Source organism: Ostrinia nubilalis, chromosome 27 (genome assembly GCF_963855985.1).
Source record: "Ostrinia nubilalis chromosome 27, ilOstNubi1.1, whole genome shotgun sequence".
In the NCBI taxonomy this organism is placed as follows: domain Eukaryota; kingdom Metazoa; phylum Arthropoda; class Insecta; order Lepidoptera; family Crambidae; genus Ostrinia; species Ostrinia nubilalis.
The window spans coordinates 282,152-301,087 of NC_087114.1; the positions used below are offsets into that span (position 1 = coordinate 282,152).

General features: G+C 42.9%; 1 protein-coding gene across 1 annotated transcript in view; it reads right to left on the reverse strand.

Moving 5' to 3' along the window:
* Positions 1-18,936, reverse strand: part of LOC135085080 (uncharacterized) — an 80,858-nt gene that overhangs the window by 13,088 nt on the left and 48,834 nt on the right. Inside the window, exons 3-11 of the mRNA XM_063979856.1 lie at positions 14,215-14,382; positions 13,062-13,134; positions 12,496-12,561; positions 11,807-11,896; positions 9,173-9,244; positions 7,561-7,644; positions 6,061-6,123; positions 4,563-4,663; positions 2,987-3,134 (exon numbers count right to left, since the gene is read on the reverse strand). Coding sequence (XP_063835926.1) covers positions 2,987-3,134; positions 4,563-4,663; positions 6,061-6,123; positions 7,561-7,644; positions 9,173-9,244; positions 11,807-11,896; positions 12,496-12,561; positions 13,062-13,134; positions 14,215-14,382 — 865 coding nt within the window. The remainder of the gene's footprint in view (positions 1-2,986; positions 3,135-4,562; positions 4,664-6,060; positions 6,124-7,560; positions 7,645-9,172; positions 9,245-11,806; positions 11,897-12,495; positions 12,562-13,061; positions 13,135-14,214; positions 14,383-18,936) is intronic.

Sequence of the window (18,936 nt, forward strand, 5' to 3'; positions counted from 1 at the left end):
CACGAACGAACGTTTCACGGCGGGCAACAATTGATGCTCCGGTTCTTACAGACTAAATATTGGATATTGAGGGTCAAAGGTTTAATAAGATCACACATTCACAATTGTGTTCCTTGTATCCGTTACGCAGGAGCTTCTCGAAATGCGTTAATGGGAGAACTACCTTCTTGTCGAGTTACACCTAGTAAACCGTTTTTAAATTCAGGTGTCGACTTCGCAGGCCCCATAAACATTCGATTTTCCAAGGGGCGAGGACAAAAATCATACAAGGGATACATCTGTTTATTTGTTTGTATGGCCACCCGCGCCGTACACATCGAAGCCGTCTCGGATTTGACGTCAGCAGGCTTTCTCGCCGCCTTCAAAAGGTTTGTCGCCAGACGTGGCCATTGTAGCCACCTCTGGAGCGACAATGGCACGAATTTTGTGGGTGCTTCTCGCGAACTGCGTTGTCTGTTCGGGAATGAGAGGAGTCAGGTCGCTTGTGAAATAGCCGATGCTCTAGAAAACAACAACACTGACTGGCATTTCATCCCTCCTCATTCTCCAAATTTTGGAGGGTTATGGGAGGCAGGGATCAAAAGCGTAAAACACCATTTTAAACGTGTGATAGGAGATAGCACTCTCACTTTTGAAGAGATATGCACAGTATTAAGCCAAATAGAAGCGTGTCTTAATTCGAGACCGCTGTCTAAGGCCAGTTCTGAACCAGATGTAGCTCCGCTTACACCTGGTCATTTTCTGGTTGGGCAACCTCTTGTATTGCCCCCAGATTACAACTTTGAACAACATGTTCATCTCAGCACTTTAAGGCGCTGGCAGTTGACGCAAAGGATGGTGCAATGCTTCTGGCGACGGTGGTCGGCTGAATACCTGACAAACTTTTTTCAACGACATAAGTGGTCAGTACGCACACCTGGATTTAAATTAGGAGACGTAGTCCTGATTAAAGAAGATAATTTACCTCCGGCTAGGTGGTTGTATGGAAAGATTGTCGAATTGCACCCGGGTAGAGACAACATTACACGCGTGGTCTCACTTCGTTGTAAAAACTCCGTCATCAAGCGTCCAACTTCAAAGTTGTGTCTTTTACCTACAGCTGATTGTTAAATCTATTTAGAATTAGATAGATACTTAGAATGTCGATTTTATTGTGTTACTTTGTCCATACTTATTCCGTAGCCAAAGAAAAGTGTATTGTTAAAAAATTTTAAATGTTGCTAATTTTTCAATTCATTTTAGATGTTTACCATGAGCCTATTTAAAATGTTAAATTTTGTAATCGGTAACTTACTATTCTCATGGTGGGCGGATTGTAAAGACTAGTCTTTGGTGGGCGGAATGTTAAGTCTATTAAATAACATAAATAAATAAATAAAGTACATAATTAAATTCATAGATATAATATACAATAATAATAAACATAATGTTTGTAATAGAAAATAATTTTACAAATTGTAAGTACACCACATTAGTTAAGTTCAAAAGGTTACCAATAGATGGCGCTGTGCTTCTTTAGATCGCGCAAGCGTTGTGTTTTTTCCGAACTACTTATACCTTTCTTACACACATTAAATCGCCTCCGTTCTGAGATTGGAGTTTTATTCGAATTTCAACTCAAGGATTTTGGGATCCTGTACCGATATCGTACAAATAAAATAAAATAAATATTTTTTTCCGACGCGCATTAAAATTCGCCCGCTGTGTCCTGAAGAAAAATTTTTTTTCACCTACTTTTTTCGAAAAAAGTACCATACAATGGTATATATTTATAATCCTGATAAATGTAGCTTTCAGGACATATTTTTTTTATTAGATTATCTCCAGTGGTTTAAAAGTAAACGACGTTTATTTAAAAAAATACTTTTTGGTTTTTGTGAATTTTACTCCATATTTCTATTATTTTGTATAAAAAGGCAAAAAGTTTGTTCTAGAAATGAATTCGCCATCCTTTAATTATCCGAAAATGACACCACACTTGTCCAAATGCCCATCGTTTTGAAGATATGGGCCTTAAAGTGAAGCGCGGCAGAAGGAAACTTGCCCCCCCTCCCCCTGCTACCACAGGGGGGGCTCCCAATGTCTACCGACGGAAATCTACTCAGGAGCACCCAAAGAACAACTGGTGCAAAAATGAGCCTTCTATACCAAAGTGGAGGGGTTCTTGCACTAAATTCCCTACTACAGTGAAGGTCAAGTTTTTCCCGGGAGAAGTTAACTGTCATTGGACCCGCAACGAAATTAATCAGAAGAACATAGAAGGAGTTCGATGTTAAGGTTCGACTTCCCTCCGTTGCAAAGCGGATGACAGGTGACAAACAAATGTTTCAAGACACTCACTCTACGCCATGACGGCGGCCGGGTGTCCCTGTCCCGCTCGCGCGCTGTCCCGTCCCGCTCGCGCGCCTGCGGGACACTCACCCTAGCGACGGGGCGGCGCGTGAACCCGCGGTGCTCGGCCATGACGGCGGACGGGTGTCCCTGTCCCGCTCGCGCGCTGTCCCGTCCCGCTCGCGCGCCTGCGGGACACTCACCCTAGCGACGGGGCGGCGCGTGAACCCGCGGTGCTCGGCCATGACGGCGGACGGGTGTCCCTGTCCCGCTCGCGCGCTGTCCCGTCCCGCTCGCGCGCCTGCGGGACACTCACCCTAGCGACGGGGCGGCGCGTGAACCCGCGGTGCTCGGCCATGACGGCGGACGGGTGTCCCTGTCCCGCTCGCGCGCTGTCCCGTCCCGCTCGCGCGCCTGCGGGACACTCACCCTAGCGACGGGGCGGCGCGTGAACCCGCGGTGCTCGGCCATGACGGCGGCCGGGTGTCCCTGTCCCGCTCGCGCGCTGTCCCGTCCCGCTCGCGCGCCTGCGGGACACTCACCCTAGCGACGGGGCGGCGCGTGAACCCGCGGTGCTCGGCCATGACGGCGGCCGGGTGTCCCTGTCCCGCTCGCGCGCTGTCCCGTCCCGCTCGCGCGCCTGCGGGACACTCACCCTAGCGACGGGGCGGCGCGTGAACCCGCGGTGCTCGGCCATGACGGCGGACGGGTAGTCTCTGTCCCGCTCTCGCGCGCTGTCCCTGTCCCGATCCCACTCTGAACCCGGGCCCGGTCGCGTTGGCACCTGCTGGTACGACTCCGCCCTGGGACAAAAATAGGTTTATACAGTTCTATTTGTAGTATTAGAGGCCGGTAGATCTATTCTCATAAATAAAACACTGGATACGCATCTTTAACATTATATTGCCTTAATTTAGATACAATTCATCACTTAGCACAAAAGCGCTCCTCGCGTCCCTCTATTCTCCCGTTTTATGCTAGCGTGACATTGACATTACGTCAATGTCACTATGACAGCAGCTCACTGGCTATAACGATACCGCTATTTTAACGTTTTAGATTTTTCTTAATTAACAGTAATTAATCAAATAACGACTTTTCCTAAAGAACCAATACCATATTCTCAAAAAACATTTACATCTCCTCCCTAAATGACTGATGGTGGTATCACCACTATACCACAGCGGCGGTTCGATCACGAAGAGTGACTACACTACTCGGCTATGTTCGGAGTAGTGTAATGGCGTAGTCACACAGTCACACTGTGGGAAATTCATCGAATAGAAGCGCGAACACGCACCAATGTGCGTGCACAGCACACCTCTTCAATAAGAGGGAAACAAACTGGACTGCGTGTTTACACTATCTGATTCGATCAATATCCCGCATAGCGTAACTGCGCCATAGCTGAGGTATTAAGCGAGGTTTAGATTAGTAATAAAATTTGCAGAAGTTGACTTCCGCAAGTTGTCACCACTGTGTAAATCTTGCAGAAGTTGGCTTTACACAGTGGTAAAAAGCTTGCAGAAGTCAACTTCTCCAAGTTTAATTGCTAGTCTAATGCCCGTTTTCAGCATCAATCCCTAATTTAAAAAAACCTCTATGATAACACTTAACAGGTATTTTGTTTACATAATATGGGTCATTTAAAAATTAGGGATTGATGGTGAAAACGGGCATAAACGTTGCTTAACCTCTCAGCCCCCAAGCGGTAGCCGGCTACCGCGTAACAACTGATTCTATTGTGTCTGGATTCGCGGAGCTTGAAGGATTAATGGTGCGACCACACTGGACGTACCATAAGAATGTCATCGCACCAGGGATGTTATAGATATGTAGTTTCGGTTATGGATATAGGAATAATATTATACCGGTTACGGTTATTACGGTTAAGGATAGTTTTTTATTTCGGATATCCGAAAGTTTTAGTTACGGTTACGGATATCTGTCCTTTAGAATGCAATTTGCAATAGTTATCCAACACGGTTCATTAATGGCCGCACACTTTACATCGAATAAAAAGTATTAAAAAAATAAAATATTGATACTAGATGGCATTATAAAGGTAAATCAGACTGTTATGCCTTTACATATAATGCTATACAAAAAAAAAATTAAACTGCCTACATCCGAAACTTTTGAATCGGTTACGGTTTCGGATATTTTTTTATTTCGGATATCCGAAAGTTTCTGTTACGGTTACGGATATCCATAACATCCCTGCATCTCACCTGTCCGAGCGCTCGTAGCAGCCGTCACTGTAGTGCGGCGGCGAGGCGAGCGTGGGCGCGGCGCTGTAGCGGCACTCGCCGTTCGTCGAATACGCGTAGTCCTGCGACCGAACCACAATATTCTTGTCAAAACTTTACTTCTTTTTAGGCTAAGAACTCATGGCGCGATTTTTACCCGCGCCCGCGGCGGTTGCGGTTCCGCAGCTTCTGTAGAATGCAGATAATGTATGTAAAAATGAATGCACAAATCACGACGCGGTTTTCGAATCGCGGTAACCGTAGCCTCGTCGGTTTTCGCCCGCGTGAAAACCGCCCAATCGGCGGGCGAAAATTTCGTACCAGTATCTAACTTAGCGCGCGGCGCGATTTTCACCCGCAGCCGCGGCTGGCGCGGGTGAAAATCGCGCCGTGAGTTCTTAGAATAACCGCGCAAATAACCGCTCCCGTGAGTTTTGAAATAAAACCGCAATTCCACAACCGCCGCGGGCGCGGGTGAAAATCGCGCCGTGAGTTCTTAACCTTAGAGATTAAAGCGGGAAAACCAAAATGTCCGTTATAGCCCGCAGAATTGCTAAAATCACGTGGCAGTGGGCGGGGCAAATAGCTCGTAGAGATGATGGGCGTTGGGACAGAAAAGAGACCGATACGAAGCGGGAGCACGCTCACCGAAGTATGGACGACGCACGGCGGAAATTACTGAAGTGCGTGTTTACACTATGTCTCGAATCGATCAATTTCCTGTATAGTGTAACTGCGCCAAAACTCTAGTGACAGTTAAGCAATTACAGTGCGACGTCATACATAAATGAAAAGCATTTACATGAGTGTTAATTTGTGAATTATGAAAGTTTAATTTGTTGTTACATTTTGTGATAACGATTAAGTTCAAAATGGTATTTCAGGAAAGTCGAAGCCAAATATCAAACAACTTGCAAACAGTTAGTAGTTGTCAGTCGCATGGAAAATAATTTGAATATTTACGAGTGAACCTCTACATAAAGAAGTATCAAAACATGAGCAAATCTCTATGTTAATAATGTTCCTTTAAAATAAAAAATATTGTTGCTGAGACATTTTTTTTTATTAATGGTTACTGTCTGTATATTTTGTCTATAAATTATAAAATTATATCGTTAACAATGTGGTTATACAGGATGTTCCAAAAAGAGCGTGACAAACTAAAGATGATAGACTAATAAAATTGATGACCATCTATAAAAAAAAAACTTTTGTAAAAGTTTCATTTCAGAGATAGATTTTGATCCCATCTCTTGTTGCTCTTTGCACAAATGGGCAAAAATATTTTTCAAGACGAATAAGAAAAATATCTGCTCATTTACACACACAAAATTGGGGATTAAAAAAAAGTGTGAAAAATATTCGTACATTATCTGAAATGGTGATACATAAAAAAATTGTATAACAGAGTCATCCATTAGTCTATCATCTTAAGTTTAGCACGCTCTTTTTGGGACACCCTGTATGTGTGCGTGTGTACCTTGACGCTGTGTGCGGAGAGCGAGTGCCGCAGCGGCGCGTCGGGCGAGCGCGGCGCGCGCGCCTGCAACACGACACAGCCTTACAGACACCGAGTAAACACTCCTCAACTTTTTACAAAAACATCAGATCCTCCAACTATAGTCTGGTCTGCGAGCACGTAGAATTTTGTCTAATGACCCCAACTCCAAGCTACCCATCCTTATCGCGAGCACACTCACTGCGGGCGCCCGTCACTCAGTCGCGACAGAAATATATTACGACAAAATTCTACGTGCTCACAGACCGGGCTTTAATCTAAAGCGAGGTTTCGTTTTCACCATCAATCCCTAATTTTTAAGTGACCCCTATGGTAACACATAACAGGAATTTTGTTTTCATAGGGCTCAGTTAAAAATTAGGGATTGATGATGAAAACGGGCATAAGATTCCTCAACTTTTTACAAAAACATTAGATCCTCTAGTTAGATTAGTTAATCTATATCGAGATTTAGACTAAAGTCCGGTCACCGAGCACGTAGAATTTCGTCCAATGACCCCAAGCTACCCATCCTTATCGCTCGCGCTTAATTACATTGCTATCGCAACTGTGCGACGGGCGGCCGCAGTGAGTGTGGGAGCGCGACAGCAATATAATTACGTGCGAGCGATAAGGATGGGTAGCTTGGGGTCATTGGACGAAATTCGACGTGCTCGGCGACCGGACTTTAGCAATAAAATTTGCAGAAGTTGACTTGGGCAAGCTGTCACCACTGTGTAAATTTTGAAGAAGTTGCTTGCCACAGTGGTAAACAGCTTGCAGAAATCAACTGCTGCAAGTTTCATTACTAGTCTAATCCTCGCTTAAGGTTCCTATTAAATAAAAAAGAATTGATAGTCCTGAACTGAAGATTATAATAGAAAAAGAGTCACAGATTTATAACTAGATTCAGCCTTAGGGCTATATTTCACCGGGGCACCATGGCGGCGCAACCAGTCGCCGGCTACCAACAAAATGTATGCAGCTTTGCGCAACCAAACGGACACCAGGTGAGTAACTCTCTACAGAGCTGCTTACATTTTGTTGGTAGCCGGCGACTGGTTGCGCCGCCATGGTGTCCCGGTGAAATATAGCCCTTAGAGCATTCGGTGAGTGATTGTTAGCAGAACAATTTGTAATGAACAACATTTAAAAATAAATGTATCATGAGATCAAATTAATGCGAAGTTTGAGTTACGATTTATAATAAAATGGTTTAGCTACAATTCTAACGCTTCTAATTTTTACTATGAAACTAGCCAATCTACACAAGGGGGTGATTCCATCCATACTTTTGCTTGCCTTTTTTTTAACAAAAGGGATTAGTTGTACTACTCAAATGTTCCTACGGCTCAATACCAAAATTTAAAAAAAAAATGACATCCACAAACTTAATGACAAATTGCTGATGACAATTTGAGTAGTAGAATAAATCTTTTTTGTTTCATCAACTATAGCAACGCCCTGTATTTATGCACTCACCTCGTACTGCGATCGCGTCATGGCCGGGTACTCGTACCGCTCGTCGGGCTCGGGCGAGACTCGTCTCGTGGGCGACAGAGGGCACTGCGGGCGACAACGCTCGTTTACAGATCATAAAAGATATACAGGGTGTCCCAAAGTAGCACGTCAACTTAGACTGGAGATAGATGGGCCTAAGACCTAAGACGCATCAAATATGTCTAAAGCCTGGTCCGTGAGCACGTAGAATTTTGTCCAATGACCCCAAGCTACCCATCCTTATCGCTCGCGCGTAGTTATGTTGCTGTCGCGCTCGCACACTCACTGCGGGCGCCCGTCGCACAGTCGCGACAGCAATATAATTACACGCGAGCGATAAGGATGGGTAGCTTGGGGTCATTGGACAAAACTCTACGTGCTCACGGACCAGGCTTTAATTTGTACATTTTAAAAAATAATTAAAATTAGCCACATCCCATAAACTATGCAACTTAAATACATAATATGTTTAAGATTTTAAAACTATGACATATTCGACTGTGAAACTTTTCTATGGACATTTATTAGACTTGTTTATGTTCAATGCCCATCTACTTCTTGTGTCAGTGTGACGTGCTAATTTTAGGACATCCTGTATGTCATAAAAAGTAATTTATTTTTTACAATTACACGTCCCAATTAATTCCTATCACTGCTGCGGGACAATAATGACGAGACAGCGCAAGAAATTCGGTCGCAGTTTTTGTTGTACAGTACAAGCGTTAAGTTAGCGAATAGAGTCGCTTCTCAAACTAAATTTTAAATAAACAACTTGAAAAAATCATAAAGTCGCCTTAGGCAGTTTCGATTTTTTCAAGTTTTTTTATTTAAAATTCAGTACATATTTATTTACTGATACCGATTTAAATTGTAACAAAAAAAATCTTTTATACTGCATAAATAATCATAAAAAGAACAAAAACAAAAATCATTCCACAAAAACAAGAAACATGCAAGTCAATAAAAATTAACAATGAAAGGAAGAAAAATAACCGCTGTACAGTGTGAGTCACGATAAAGTGTACATAATTATGAAATTAGGTGAAACTAGACCTATTTTTATCGACAAAAAAGAGGTAAAAAAAATTCTGAGTTTTTTTTTTATAGAATTTTTTTTCTTCCAATTACTTATTGTAAAGAAAACGTAATAACTTTTAAACTAAGAGGTATATCCTGATAAAATAAAAACAGTAATAATGCTAAATAACAGGCGATACTAAAAAAATACATAAAATACACAGAAAATGCCAACAAATAATAAAAAAATGATACTTTTTGAAAAAAAATCTGCTTTTAAATTCGTGTTTTTTTGGTTATTTGATAAATTTCTGCAAAAAATGCCGCTATAACAGGTAGTTTTTATTACTTTGTGTTATTCTCTATCGTATAACCTTCGTAAAACCAAAAATCGCATGTCGTCATGTCATGTCATGTCGCAGTAATTGGAAGAAAAAAAATTCTCATAAAAATTTAAAAACATCTCAAAAATTGACCTCTTTTTTGTCGATAAAAATAGGTGTAGTTTCGCCTAATTTCATATGTACACTTTATCGTGACTCACACTGTATTATGTTCCTTATAAAAGCTGACCAACCTGCTGCGGCTCCGGCCTCGCGGGCTCCGGCGCCGGCGCCGGCTCCGCGCCCGCCTCCGAGCTGTCGCTGCCCTGTCCGGGTGTCCGGGGAGTGTCCGGCACGTGTCCGGGTACGGACGGGAGGTGGAGATGTAGGTTGGTTTATTCAGACGAGGTTTAGATGAGATTTTGGCGAGTGTCCGGTATACAGACGGAGACAGATAAAAGTTTAGATTTGTCCATAAGATGGATAATGCATGTTTAGAAGTGTCCAGTATTCGGACAGTTTTGTAAAGAGACAGAAGTGAAGTATTTGGATATATTCATGAGTTTTTGAACAGCCAGTTAAAGTGACAGAGAAGAAAATAAATTTTTAAGGTAGGCTCAAAACAATGTCCGAAACCGGACGTTATTTGATTCAAATTATCCACCATCAAATGAATGTCAAAAATAAGGCGTTTCGTAGAAGCGTCCGGGAGTCCATTGAGTATTACGGTGTCCGAGTGTCCAGGAGAGTTGGTGTCCGAAGTGTCCGGACGATGATGTCCGGCGGAGTCGGCGAGCGGAGCGGAGCGAGCGTTAGTGCACACATGGAAATGGGGTTAGCTCAGTTACACGACATGTATAAACATTATAGATATGAAGCCATGGAGCATGTTTCATAATATTTTTATAGATTCGACAGGTTTTTTTTTAACAGTTTATTGAAAATTATTACAATGAGAATTAATGAAACAAACTCCAATGTATGTAATTAAGGTGTATAAAATGATATAAATCATTATTTATTTATAGTACAATAGGGGATCAGACATACAAGTCAATTTAGATAATTCTTATGAGCTGTTTTAGTAGATTTCAAAATGTCTAAGTTTAGCCATCTTTTGGTACAAAACTCAAACGTTTTATTACTTAGCGAAAGAAGTTATTTATAAATAGTGTCCGATCCCCTATTGTTAAAAAATGCACACAAGACATGCTCAACTTAAATTTTACACGCCACATTTTGGCAAACCATGCTGACAACTCCGATTTATGCGACCATCATTATGATTTCCCATAAGACCCTCCCACGCTAGCGTTTTTCGAGCGTTTTTGACGCAGCGCTGGATATCCCAAAAACACTAAAACTATAGACTTAGTCGGCCGATAGTTTAGTCGGGCTGTTAATCAGTAGCCTTTATTCGGTTAAGGACAGATTAGGTTTACGACTGATTCTCTGTAGCACCCTAGACTCTACATCGATTTGGTATCGTCCGATTCTAAATACAAACTGGAAGACGACCAAACTAACGGCCGACTAAAAGTCTATAGAAATATGATTTGATTTTGATTTGATTTGATTTAGAGAGAGCCTTACGCCCGTATTCACAAACATTATTATGAGGTCTCATAGTGCGCGTGGACGCACAGGGTGACACACGAACCGATCACAGAGCTCTATTTAACGCTGTGCGTTCGATTTACTGCTTCACTTAAGCAAGCATCGTTTGTGAATACGGGCGTGTTTTTGTAAAAAATATCTTTTAATCAAAATCGTTCAAGTAGAATTGTTAGACTGACGATGAAGATGTTATTGTCAGATCCTACTCAAAATCACAAGCACAGTCAGCGTCAAATACTTCGTAACACCCAAAGTGGCCAATAAGTTGACAACACAAGCTTATTCCAATCGGGATGTTTCCTGGGTAAAAAAGCAAAAGTTTTAATTAGTCCTTCAGTTACCTTATCAAAAAATACTCGACACCTATTTTTCACCTTTTCAAACTAATAAAAATTTTTAAGAGACCTACAGCGCGCCAGAGTTCAAAAGAAGAGGCCGGTGACGTCAAGAATTGCTTAAAATTGCAGCACTTTGTGACGTCGCGCGGAACTTCAAAGCACCATAACTTTGTAATTATGTGTTTGATTGACAATTAAAAATATACGTGTCCAATATTTTTTGATATTAAAATTGACGGACTAAAAAATTTTTTTTTAGTAAACTAGCCTATTGTAACGAAGACGTGTTGCGAATTGGCTACTTTGGGTGTCACCAGGCCTGTTCATCTCCGCGAGTTTACATCGAAAACAAAACACGCACGATGGCCCACCTACAGGATACTATTCGACAAGGCCTCACATACGAGCGAACATTGACTCACGCACGCGTATTCTTGTGTATGATGGAAAAAAATAAAGAAAATGGTATCTAAATACTGTGCAGTATTTAACTGCCTAAATAATAATGAAAACACAGAATGTACTTTTTTTTTAAGTTGCCTCAAGACACTTGAGAGGTAAATAAGTAGTTAATATTATTCATGATAATTTATGCTAAATCATGTATTTCCTCCGCCATTTTCCGCAGTTAGGCACCTCACGTCACATCATTTTACCGAAGTCAGCCCTATAGCTTCGGCGCAGTGCCGATCACTGACGTTTGTCAACAAAATGGTGCTTGACTCTTGAGACAGGCTAAATTACACCATATTGTTAATGACATTGAGCATACATTTTTTTAAATACCTTCGCGAAGTAAAACTTCTGTACGTAGTACTTATTATTATTCTGTGGTGTTACGAATTATTTGACGCTGACTGTACAGTCGACCGCACGTCCATCAGTCAAGCAACAACCGCACCTATTCCAAGCACACAAGCGTCACATTCGCACCTGGTCGTGGCGGGGCGGCGCGCGGCACTCGTCGCGCTCGGGACTCGAGTCGCACGACCGCTGCCGCCGGTATTGGCCGTATGTCTCCTGCTGGGAAAAATAAAACCTGTAAGGCATTTATTCATCATCATTATTTCAGCCACAGGACACGTCCACTGCTGAACATAGGCCTCCCCCATTGATATTCACAAAGCCGGTTGGTAGCAGCCTGCATCCAACGCCACCTTTATGAGGTCGTCGAACCACGCTGCGTTTTCCGGTACACGGCCTCCATTCCAGAACCTTGCTGCCCCATCGGCCATCAGTTCTGCGTACTATGTGCCCTGCCCATTGCCACTTCAGCTTGCTAATCCGTCGGGCTATGTCAGTGACTTTAGTTCGTTTACGGATCTCCTCATTTCTGATTCGATCACGCAAAGAAACACCGAGCATAGCTCTTTTCATAGCACGCTGTGCAAATTTGAGCTTCTTTATGAGGCTTATAGTGATCGGCCACGTTTCGGAGCCATAAGTCATCACTGGTAACACAACCGTGGTTTAAAACCAGTGTGTGTTACCAGTGTCGACATTTATTTAAGCGTTAATGCCATTTCATTGGTACTTAAGGCAAACTTAATGCCTTAAAGACATTCTCTGTCGACTTTCAGTTGACTTTCGGGCTAAGCAGAGATAAACCATTTGTTGCTTACCTGCTGTGGGTACCCTTCGTCGTCTGAGTCGGGTATGTGAACTCCGCGACGCATCGCCTCCTGCACCTGGAACCAAGGGAATAATAACAGTTAAATACCTGCCTAATTTGTTATGCATAAAAAAAATCATAAGATATATCAAAATCTTGTCTTTCTTTCTTTCTTGTCGGTCTTTGTGGAAATCCTTGGGGGAGGCCTTTGTCCAGCAGTGGACGTCTTTCGGCTGAAACGAACGAACGAACGATATCAAAATCATATCCTTAGTATGTAAGCTCTTTCAGGGCACCTACATGCACATGTCAAATTAAACTTGCCCTACTAACACTACGGGATAGGATATCGGATGATACTAAGAAGAAGTGAAGAAATATTCCTACTGGTAAGAGATGCATCATAATTTCAGATCAAGGAGGGATCATTTAAGGCAAACCTTCAAAGGTTCTGTGGCTCAAATGATATACAGGTGTATCGCACCATGTATCTTGGTGCAAATATAACGAAACCAACGCCTCGAAAACTTATATTCTCGTATAATTCTTCACTCAAAGATTAAGGTGCAAACTTACTTCTTCTGGGTGGACGGGAACATTGTCAAGCTTCTCGAGATTCGGGAGATTCCTAAGGACTGTCATTCTGTATCTGAAATGAGAAGGAAAAAGACACATTTTATAATGACGGCATATACAATGAGATCTTTTATAACAAGTCTTCTACAAGGGGTTATCGAAGCGAGAAGTGAGGAGAGATGATAAAATTAGTTACAGATTTTTAACACTATAAATCAACAGCGTGGGAAAAGCTACCAGCAGTCATCTTAGTTCTCAGGCCCGCGATGGACTTTAGGTTCGTTTATTTACAGGTCTTCAATGATATGGGAGATTCAATGGTGCTCTTTTGCTCCAGTTACTTGGCACCGTGAAGGAATTAAATTTTCGGACAAAGTTTGCTTGTCTAGAGGGGCTGACTTCGGTGTTAGATAGCTACGACCGGATGGATACTCGCGCGCGACACCCCCACTCGGGCGATGACGGAACGCGGAGGTTTTAGTGGGTATTATACCCCATCCTTTTCAAGACGGAGCAGCGCCCTTTTCAGGGCGCCGAGAATCCAACACACCTGTCCTCCGGCAGTGGTGACGATGCGCAAAGCATTTCTTCGGCGTCAAAAATAAAAGGGAAAAAATGCCGATTAAGTGGACTTGAGATACTACTCACTCCGGGTGCGTGGTGCAGGGGTTCTCGTCGAGCCACAGGCTGGTGAGCGCGGGCAGGCGGCGCAGGCGGCGGATCTCGCGAGCTACTGAGACGCTACTCACTCCGGGTGCGTGGTGCAGGGGTTCTCGTCGAGCCACAGGCTGGTGAGCGCGGGCAGGCGGCGCAGGCGGCGGATCTCGCGAGCTACTGAGACGCTACTCACTCCGGGTGCGTGGTGCAGGGGTTCTCGTCGAGCCACAGGCTGGTGAGCGCGGGCAGGCGGCGCAGGCGGCGGATCTCGCGAGCTACTGAGACGCTACTCACTCCGGGTGCGTGGTGCAGGGGTTCTCGTCGAGCCACAGGCTGGTGAGCGCGGGCAGGCGGCGCAGGCGGCGGATCTCGCGAGCTTCTGAGACGCTACTCACTCCGGGTGCGTGGTGCAGGGGTTCTCGTCGAGCCACAGGCTGGTGAGCGCGGGCAGGCGGCGCAGGCGGCGGATCTCGCGAGCTACTGAGACGCTACTCACTCCGGGTGCGTGGTGCAGGGGTTCTCGTCGAGCCACAGGCTGGTGAGCGCGGGCAGGCGGCGCAGGTGGCGGATCTCGCCGAGGTCGCGGATCTCGTTCTTGCGCACGTAGAGCTCGCGCAGCCGCCGGCAGCCCGCGAAGTCGCCCAGTGTGCGGATCTTGTTTATGCTGCGGATAGAAGAATGAGGGTAGGGTTAGATTATCTTCCTTCAGTAATATGGGTTGGAACAAGACCGATCTAACTTGGTTCAATCAGTTTAATGATAGTCTAAGGCATGGAACATATTTTTATTCGATTAATTCAAGCCTGCAATGCGGTCATAGTTTGTTCGCTCTGTGTTGGTTTCCAGTTTGAACTAGTGGTGGTTATCTCTTTACTAGCCTCCCCTTGAAAAAGTTCTTTAAAAAACCTCGAAAACCTTAGGAGACTTAAAAAAGGGCCGGTAAGTAAATGAATTAGCTCTTCCTAGTTGTATTAAACAGAATCTCATAAAAGTTTGACATGCACTGCAGCGGCACCTGGAACGATATTATGAGCTAGTGATGCACGTACACCGATGTTGACAAAGGTACCGCCACTTCTTTTCAGCACCGGCCCATAAATGTTGTCCCGAAGCCATATTTGGGACGCGTGTATAAGCGCCCTAGAGGTCCTAAGTGCTTTGAAGCTTTGACTTTATCATATTGTCGCAGTATTTAAAGAAACATGGAGCAGTTCACGAGCTCGCAATTTAGCCAGCAATTAGAAATCATCGGTCAGTCGGCGCGTCCGATTAGGCAAGCGCGCGCGCCGGCCGGCGTTGGGCAAGCGCACGCTCTGATTGGCCGCGGCCTTGCCACTGCCCGCTGCGGAAGTGGTAGTAGTGATGTGCGTATCGACTTACTTAAAAAACTGGACAGTTTTTTACAGAACTTTACACGCCACTCGAGACGTAATGTGGGCAAGCCCCCCACTACGTGGACCGACGAACTGGTGAAGGTCGCTAAAGGAAAACTTGCTTGCGGGCAGTGCAGGACCGGTCGTTATAGAAATCCTTGGGGAAGGCCTTTGTCCAGCCAGCAGTGGGCGTCATTTGGCTGAAACGAAACATAGTAAATGTCCTGTGAGTTGAGTCCCGTTTTAAATCAAATCAAAAATATTTTGACCAGTATTTTGGCACATATTTCATTTTTTTATATCATGTGTTATTGTCAATATGGATGCGGGCAGCGCAGGACCGTTTATTGTGGAAAACCTTGGAGGAGGCCTTTGTCCAGCAGTGGACGTCATTCGGCTGAAACGAACGAACGAACGATTGTCAATATAAGCGCCAAGGCATTGAATATGGTTTATTTTGAGTGCAGTACAATCACATCAATGGGAACCTTACACTAGTATTATCGATATCAACATTCGAACGTCACTAGCCTGCGAAAGACACCGGCAATTGTTTTAAGACAATGAATTGTTTTCCGAGCCATTTCCTGAATCAAGGCTCTCTATTTCCAGTGGCGTAGAGGCGACATTCCGCTGGCTCGCGTCAAGTGGTTGATGATAACGTTGAACCCGATCAGCTTTCGTGAGCGTGTGTCAACAAGTGACAAGTTCAAGCAACTAGGTTCGTGTGAGCGGATGATTGTAGCAATGAGGGTTTTCGCGAATGAAAAATCCGCCAGATGGCAATACGTAGACGCGAGGTACAAATGCTGCATGATTGGTTATTTTTGACATGACATTGACAGATATGTCAAAATCCACTAATCACGCAGCAATCAGACCCCACATCCACGTCCCGCCATCTAGCGGATCTTTCATTCGCGAAAACCCTCGTTCCGTACCAATAAGGAAAAGAAGGTGTCTCCTTAAATTATGCCCTCATCTCACCTCGGGAGACGGACTATAGACGAAAAATTCTTCATAAAAGTTCATATTGTGTGACCTTCCATTGTTAAATGCGTGACAATATTAATTGTTAAAAAAATTAAGTCATTTAGAATCATAATGGATCGCTTCAGAAACAAAACCAACTAAAAACATGAACTTCCTCAGATTCAAAATCTACAAGTTTTTATCTTTTGTCTGATCAGGTTTACTAATTCATTTTTGATCTCGATCTAGTGCCCATATATGTGTGACAACCTACAGTTACTAGAGGCATTATTTGACTCGTAAAACACTCAATACGGCCCGGAACGTCCTACGCAGTTTCCGGTGCGCCAAGTAAACATCGACTATCAATAAATTACGAATTTATTAATTGTGGCATTTCGGCAAATTGACTAATTGGGCTGCTGAATTCATATAAATCAATTGCGTAAACTACACTGACATTCGCGTGCCTAGTAGTCGGTGTAGTTTCAAAATACGGTTAACTAATTGAAGTTTGACTTGTTTGAACTAGCTTCCGGCTCTATCTTCATCGATAAATCCTACCCCAAACAAGAGGATACCAACACCCTATTTTATAGTTGGTTAATTTTTACTAAAGCAATTTGGAAAATAAGATTTTTTTTTGTAACTCAGTGGACACATGGACGCCTGAAAACTGGAGATGTGGTAAGATTGATGTCAGAATCAGAATCATCATTTATTTGCTTTAAATGTGGTACATGTCTTGTTTGTATTTGTTGTATCTAGTAATTAAAATGAAAGAGAGGCTGACAAGGGTGACTGAGTTTCTTTCTTCTGCCACTTCTTCTCAGCACCAACCCATTTCCCGTAGTGGTGGTAGAATTTGTGCTTTAAAAATAAAAATAAAATGGAAATGAAAACTGCAAGGAAGCGTCAGCGATGTGTAAAGTAATTAGAGCGATAATTATTTAATTATTTATTATCCATTACGTTTTGCACCTTGGGCGGTAACCTGACCGGTTACCCAATCGCCGCGGTCACCTTGCGGGCAGTCAGCCGTGTGGATGGTGGTGGAAACTGGGGACTGCCTGCGAGGCCGCGGAAACGTGAGCTTGGCTCTACTCTATGCTTCAGGGAGCCCCTTGATATACGATATTTAAAATGGTTTTTAAGACCAGTTTGTACAAAGCTTGTGTCTGCAATTAGACTTCTCTTAGCGCTTTTGCACGTCACAGTTAAATCCTAGCAATGCTTCGAAACAATGAAACGGCGCAAGAAACTCTTTTGATTTGAAATACTTCTTTTAAAGTACAGGTCCAAATTGAATTCAATTCGGGAATGTGAGCATACTCGTACATTATCAAATTATGTCATACCGACTTGATCACAAATTCAGGGTTCTAATAAATTCTGCCCACAACGAACATGGGGAGTCAAAAATGTCCTGAATGGTTTTGAAAAGAGATGGTACTGCTACGGTTTTTTGAAAGACTAGGTAGAGGCACCTGCGTGCCCCCAGATACTCTGAAACACCTGAATACTGCACAATATTATTTTAGAAAAGGTTTAATACTTCCTGGCTTGATATCAATGTTAGATATAAAATAATAATAATTTTAAAAAGACTAGTAAGCTTGTCTCTAAACGAGATTTTTTCAGTCCCTCATCATTTGAAACAACAGTCATTAGATATGATGTGATGTGACTCAGTACTGCAACCACAAAAACAAACCGTGACCTTTGAATGGCCCAAACGCTGCAGGTTTGTCGTTACCAGAATTGCATCGCATGCAGGTAATGCCACATCGTCGACATACATCGCATTCGCGACCGTAGAGAGCCGTTGGAATATAGTTCAAAATTCCTATTTTACAGTTCAAATGGAGGTAGTTGGTAGTTTTGCTGATGGTTCGAAAATTACAGTTCAATTGAGAGTTAAAGATAAGATCTAATTCAGTCGACCTAATTTTGGTGATCGGGTGATAGCACAGAGCGATTCCATGCTCTGTGGGTGATAGTGTTTTTGTCCCTAGTGGGGGAAAAGAAAAGAAAAATTTGATGCAGTTGAAAAAAAATTGAGAAGCTATGAACATTAATAATTGTTTCCTCAAGAACGTTTTGTTTCCTAATTTGTAAAGAAACTGTGAGTACAACAGTCAATCTGGGTAACTTTGGCCATCAGTACTCAGGTTTGATCAAAAAGTCTACAAACATACTACATCAACTATTTGGAGACAACTTAGGGACATAAAGAACAAGTCAAAGAAATCTGTGAAAAAGAATATAACTGATTAGGCTACTGTACCGTTTTTATTTTTTAAGTTCACATGTATCAACTCATGCTGTTTGTTTTCTTAATAAAGAAAAATAAAATGAAGAAAATAACATTTAAATGTTACAGACCCTCGTGAAGAACTGAGTCAAAGGAAACAATATTGAACTGAAATAAAAAGAACAAAACGAAAGAGGTTCTTAGAAAGAACTTAAAAATAGATCGCATGTGTCATACTTTACTCGACGAGTCTTTGTTTGAAGAACGGCACCTGTTACTTTGTCATGAACAAAGTAACGGTTCAATTAAATTACATTTGAACCTAAATACTTATTTGATTCGTTATTATTATAAACCTTGCGCTACGGTCAAAAAATAATCATCGGAATAATCATTATCATTTCAGTCAAAGGATGTCCACTGCAGAATATAGGTAAGCGTCCCTAATGCTTTCCAGATTGGCTGAAAAAAGTTTGAACTCTTTTGTAACAAATTCTGTATGATGGTAAATCATCATGCGAATGATTATTTCTCAACAAACTATCCTTATCCAAGTTCCATCTATCGCCATGTCAAAACTCTTCAAAATTTCTTCAGCTATGTAGCCATGAAAACAAGA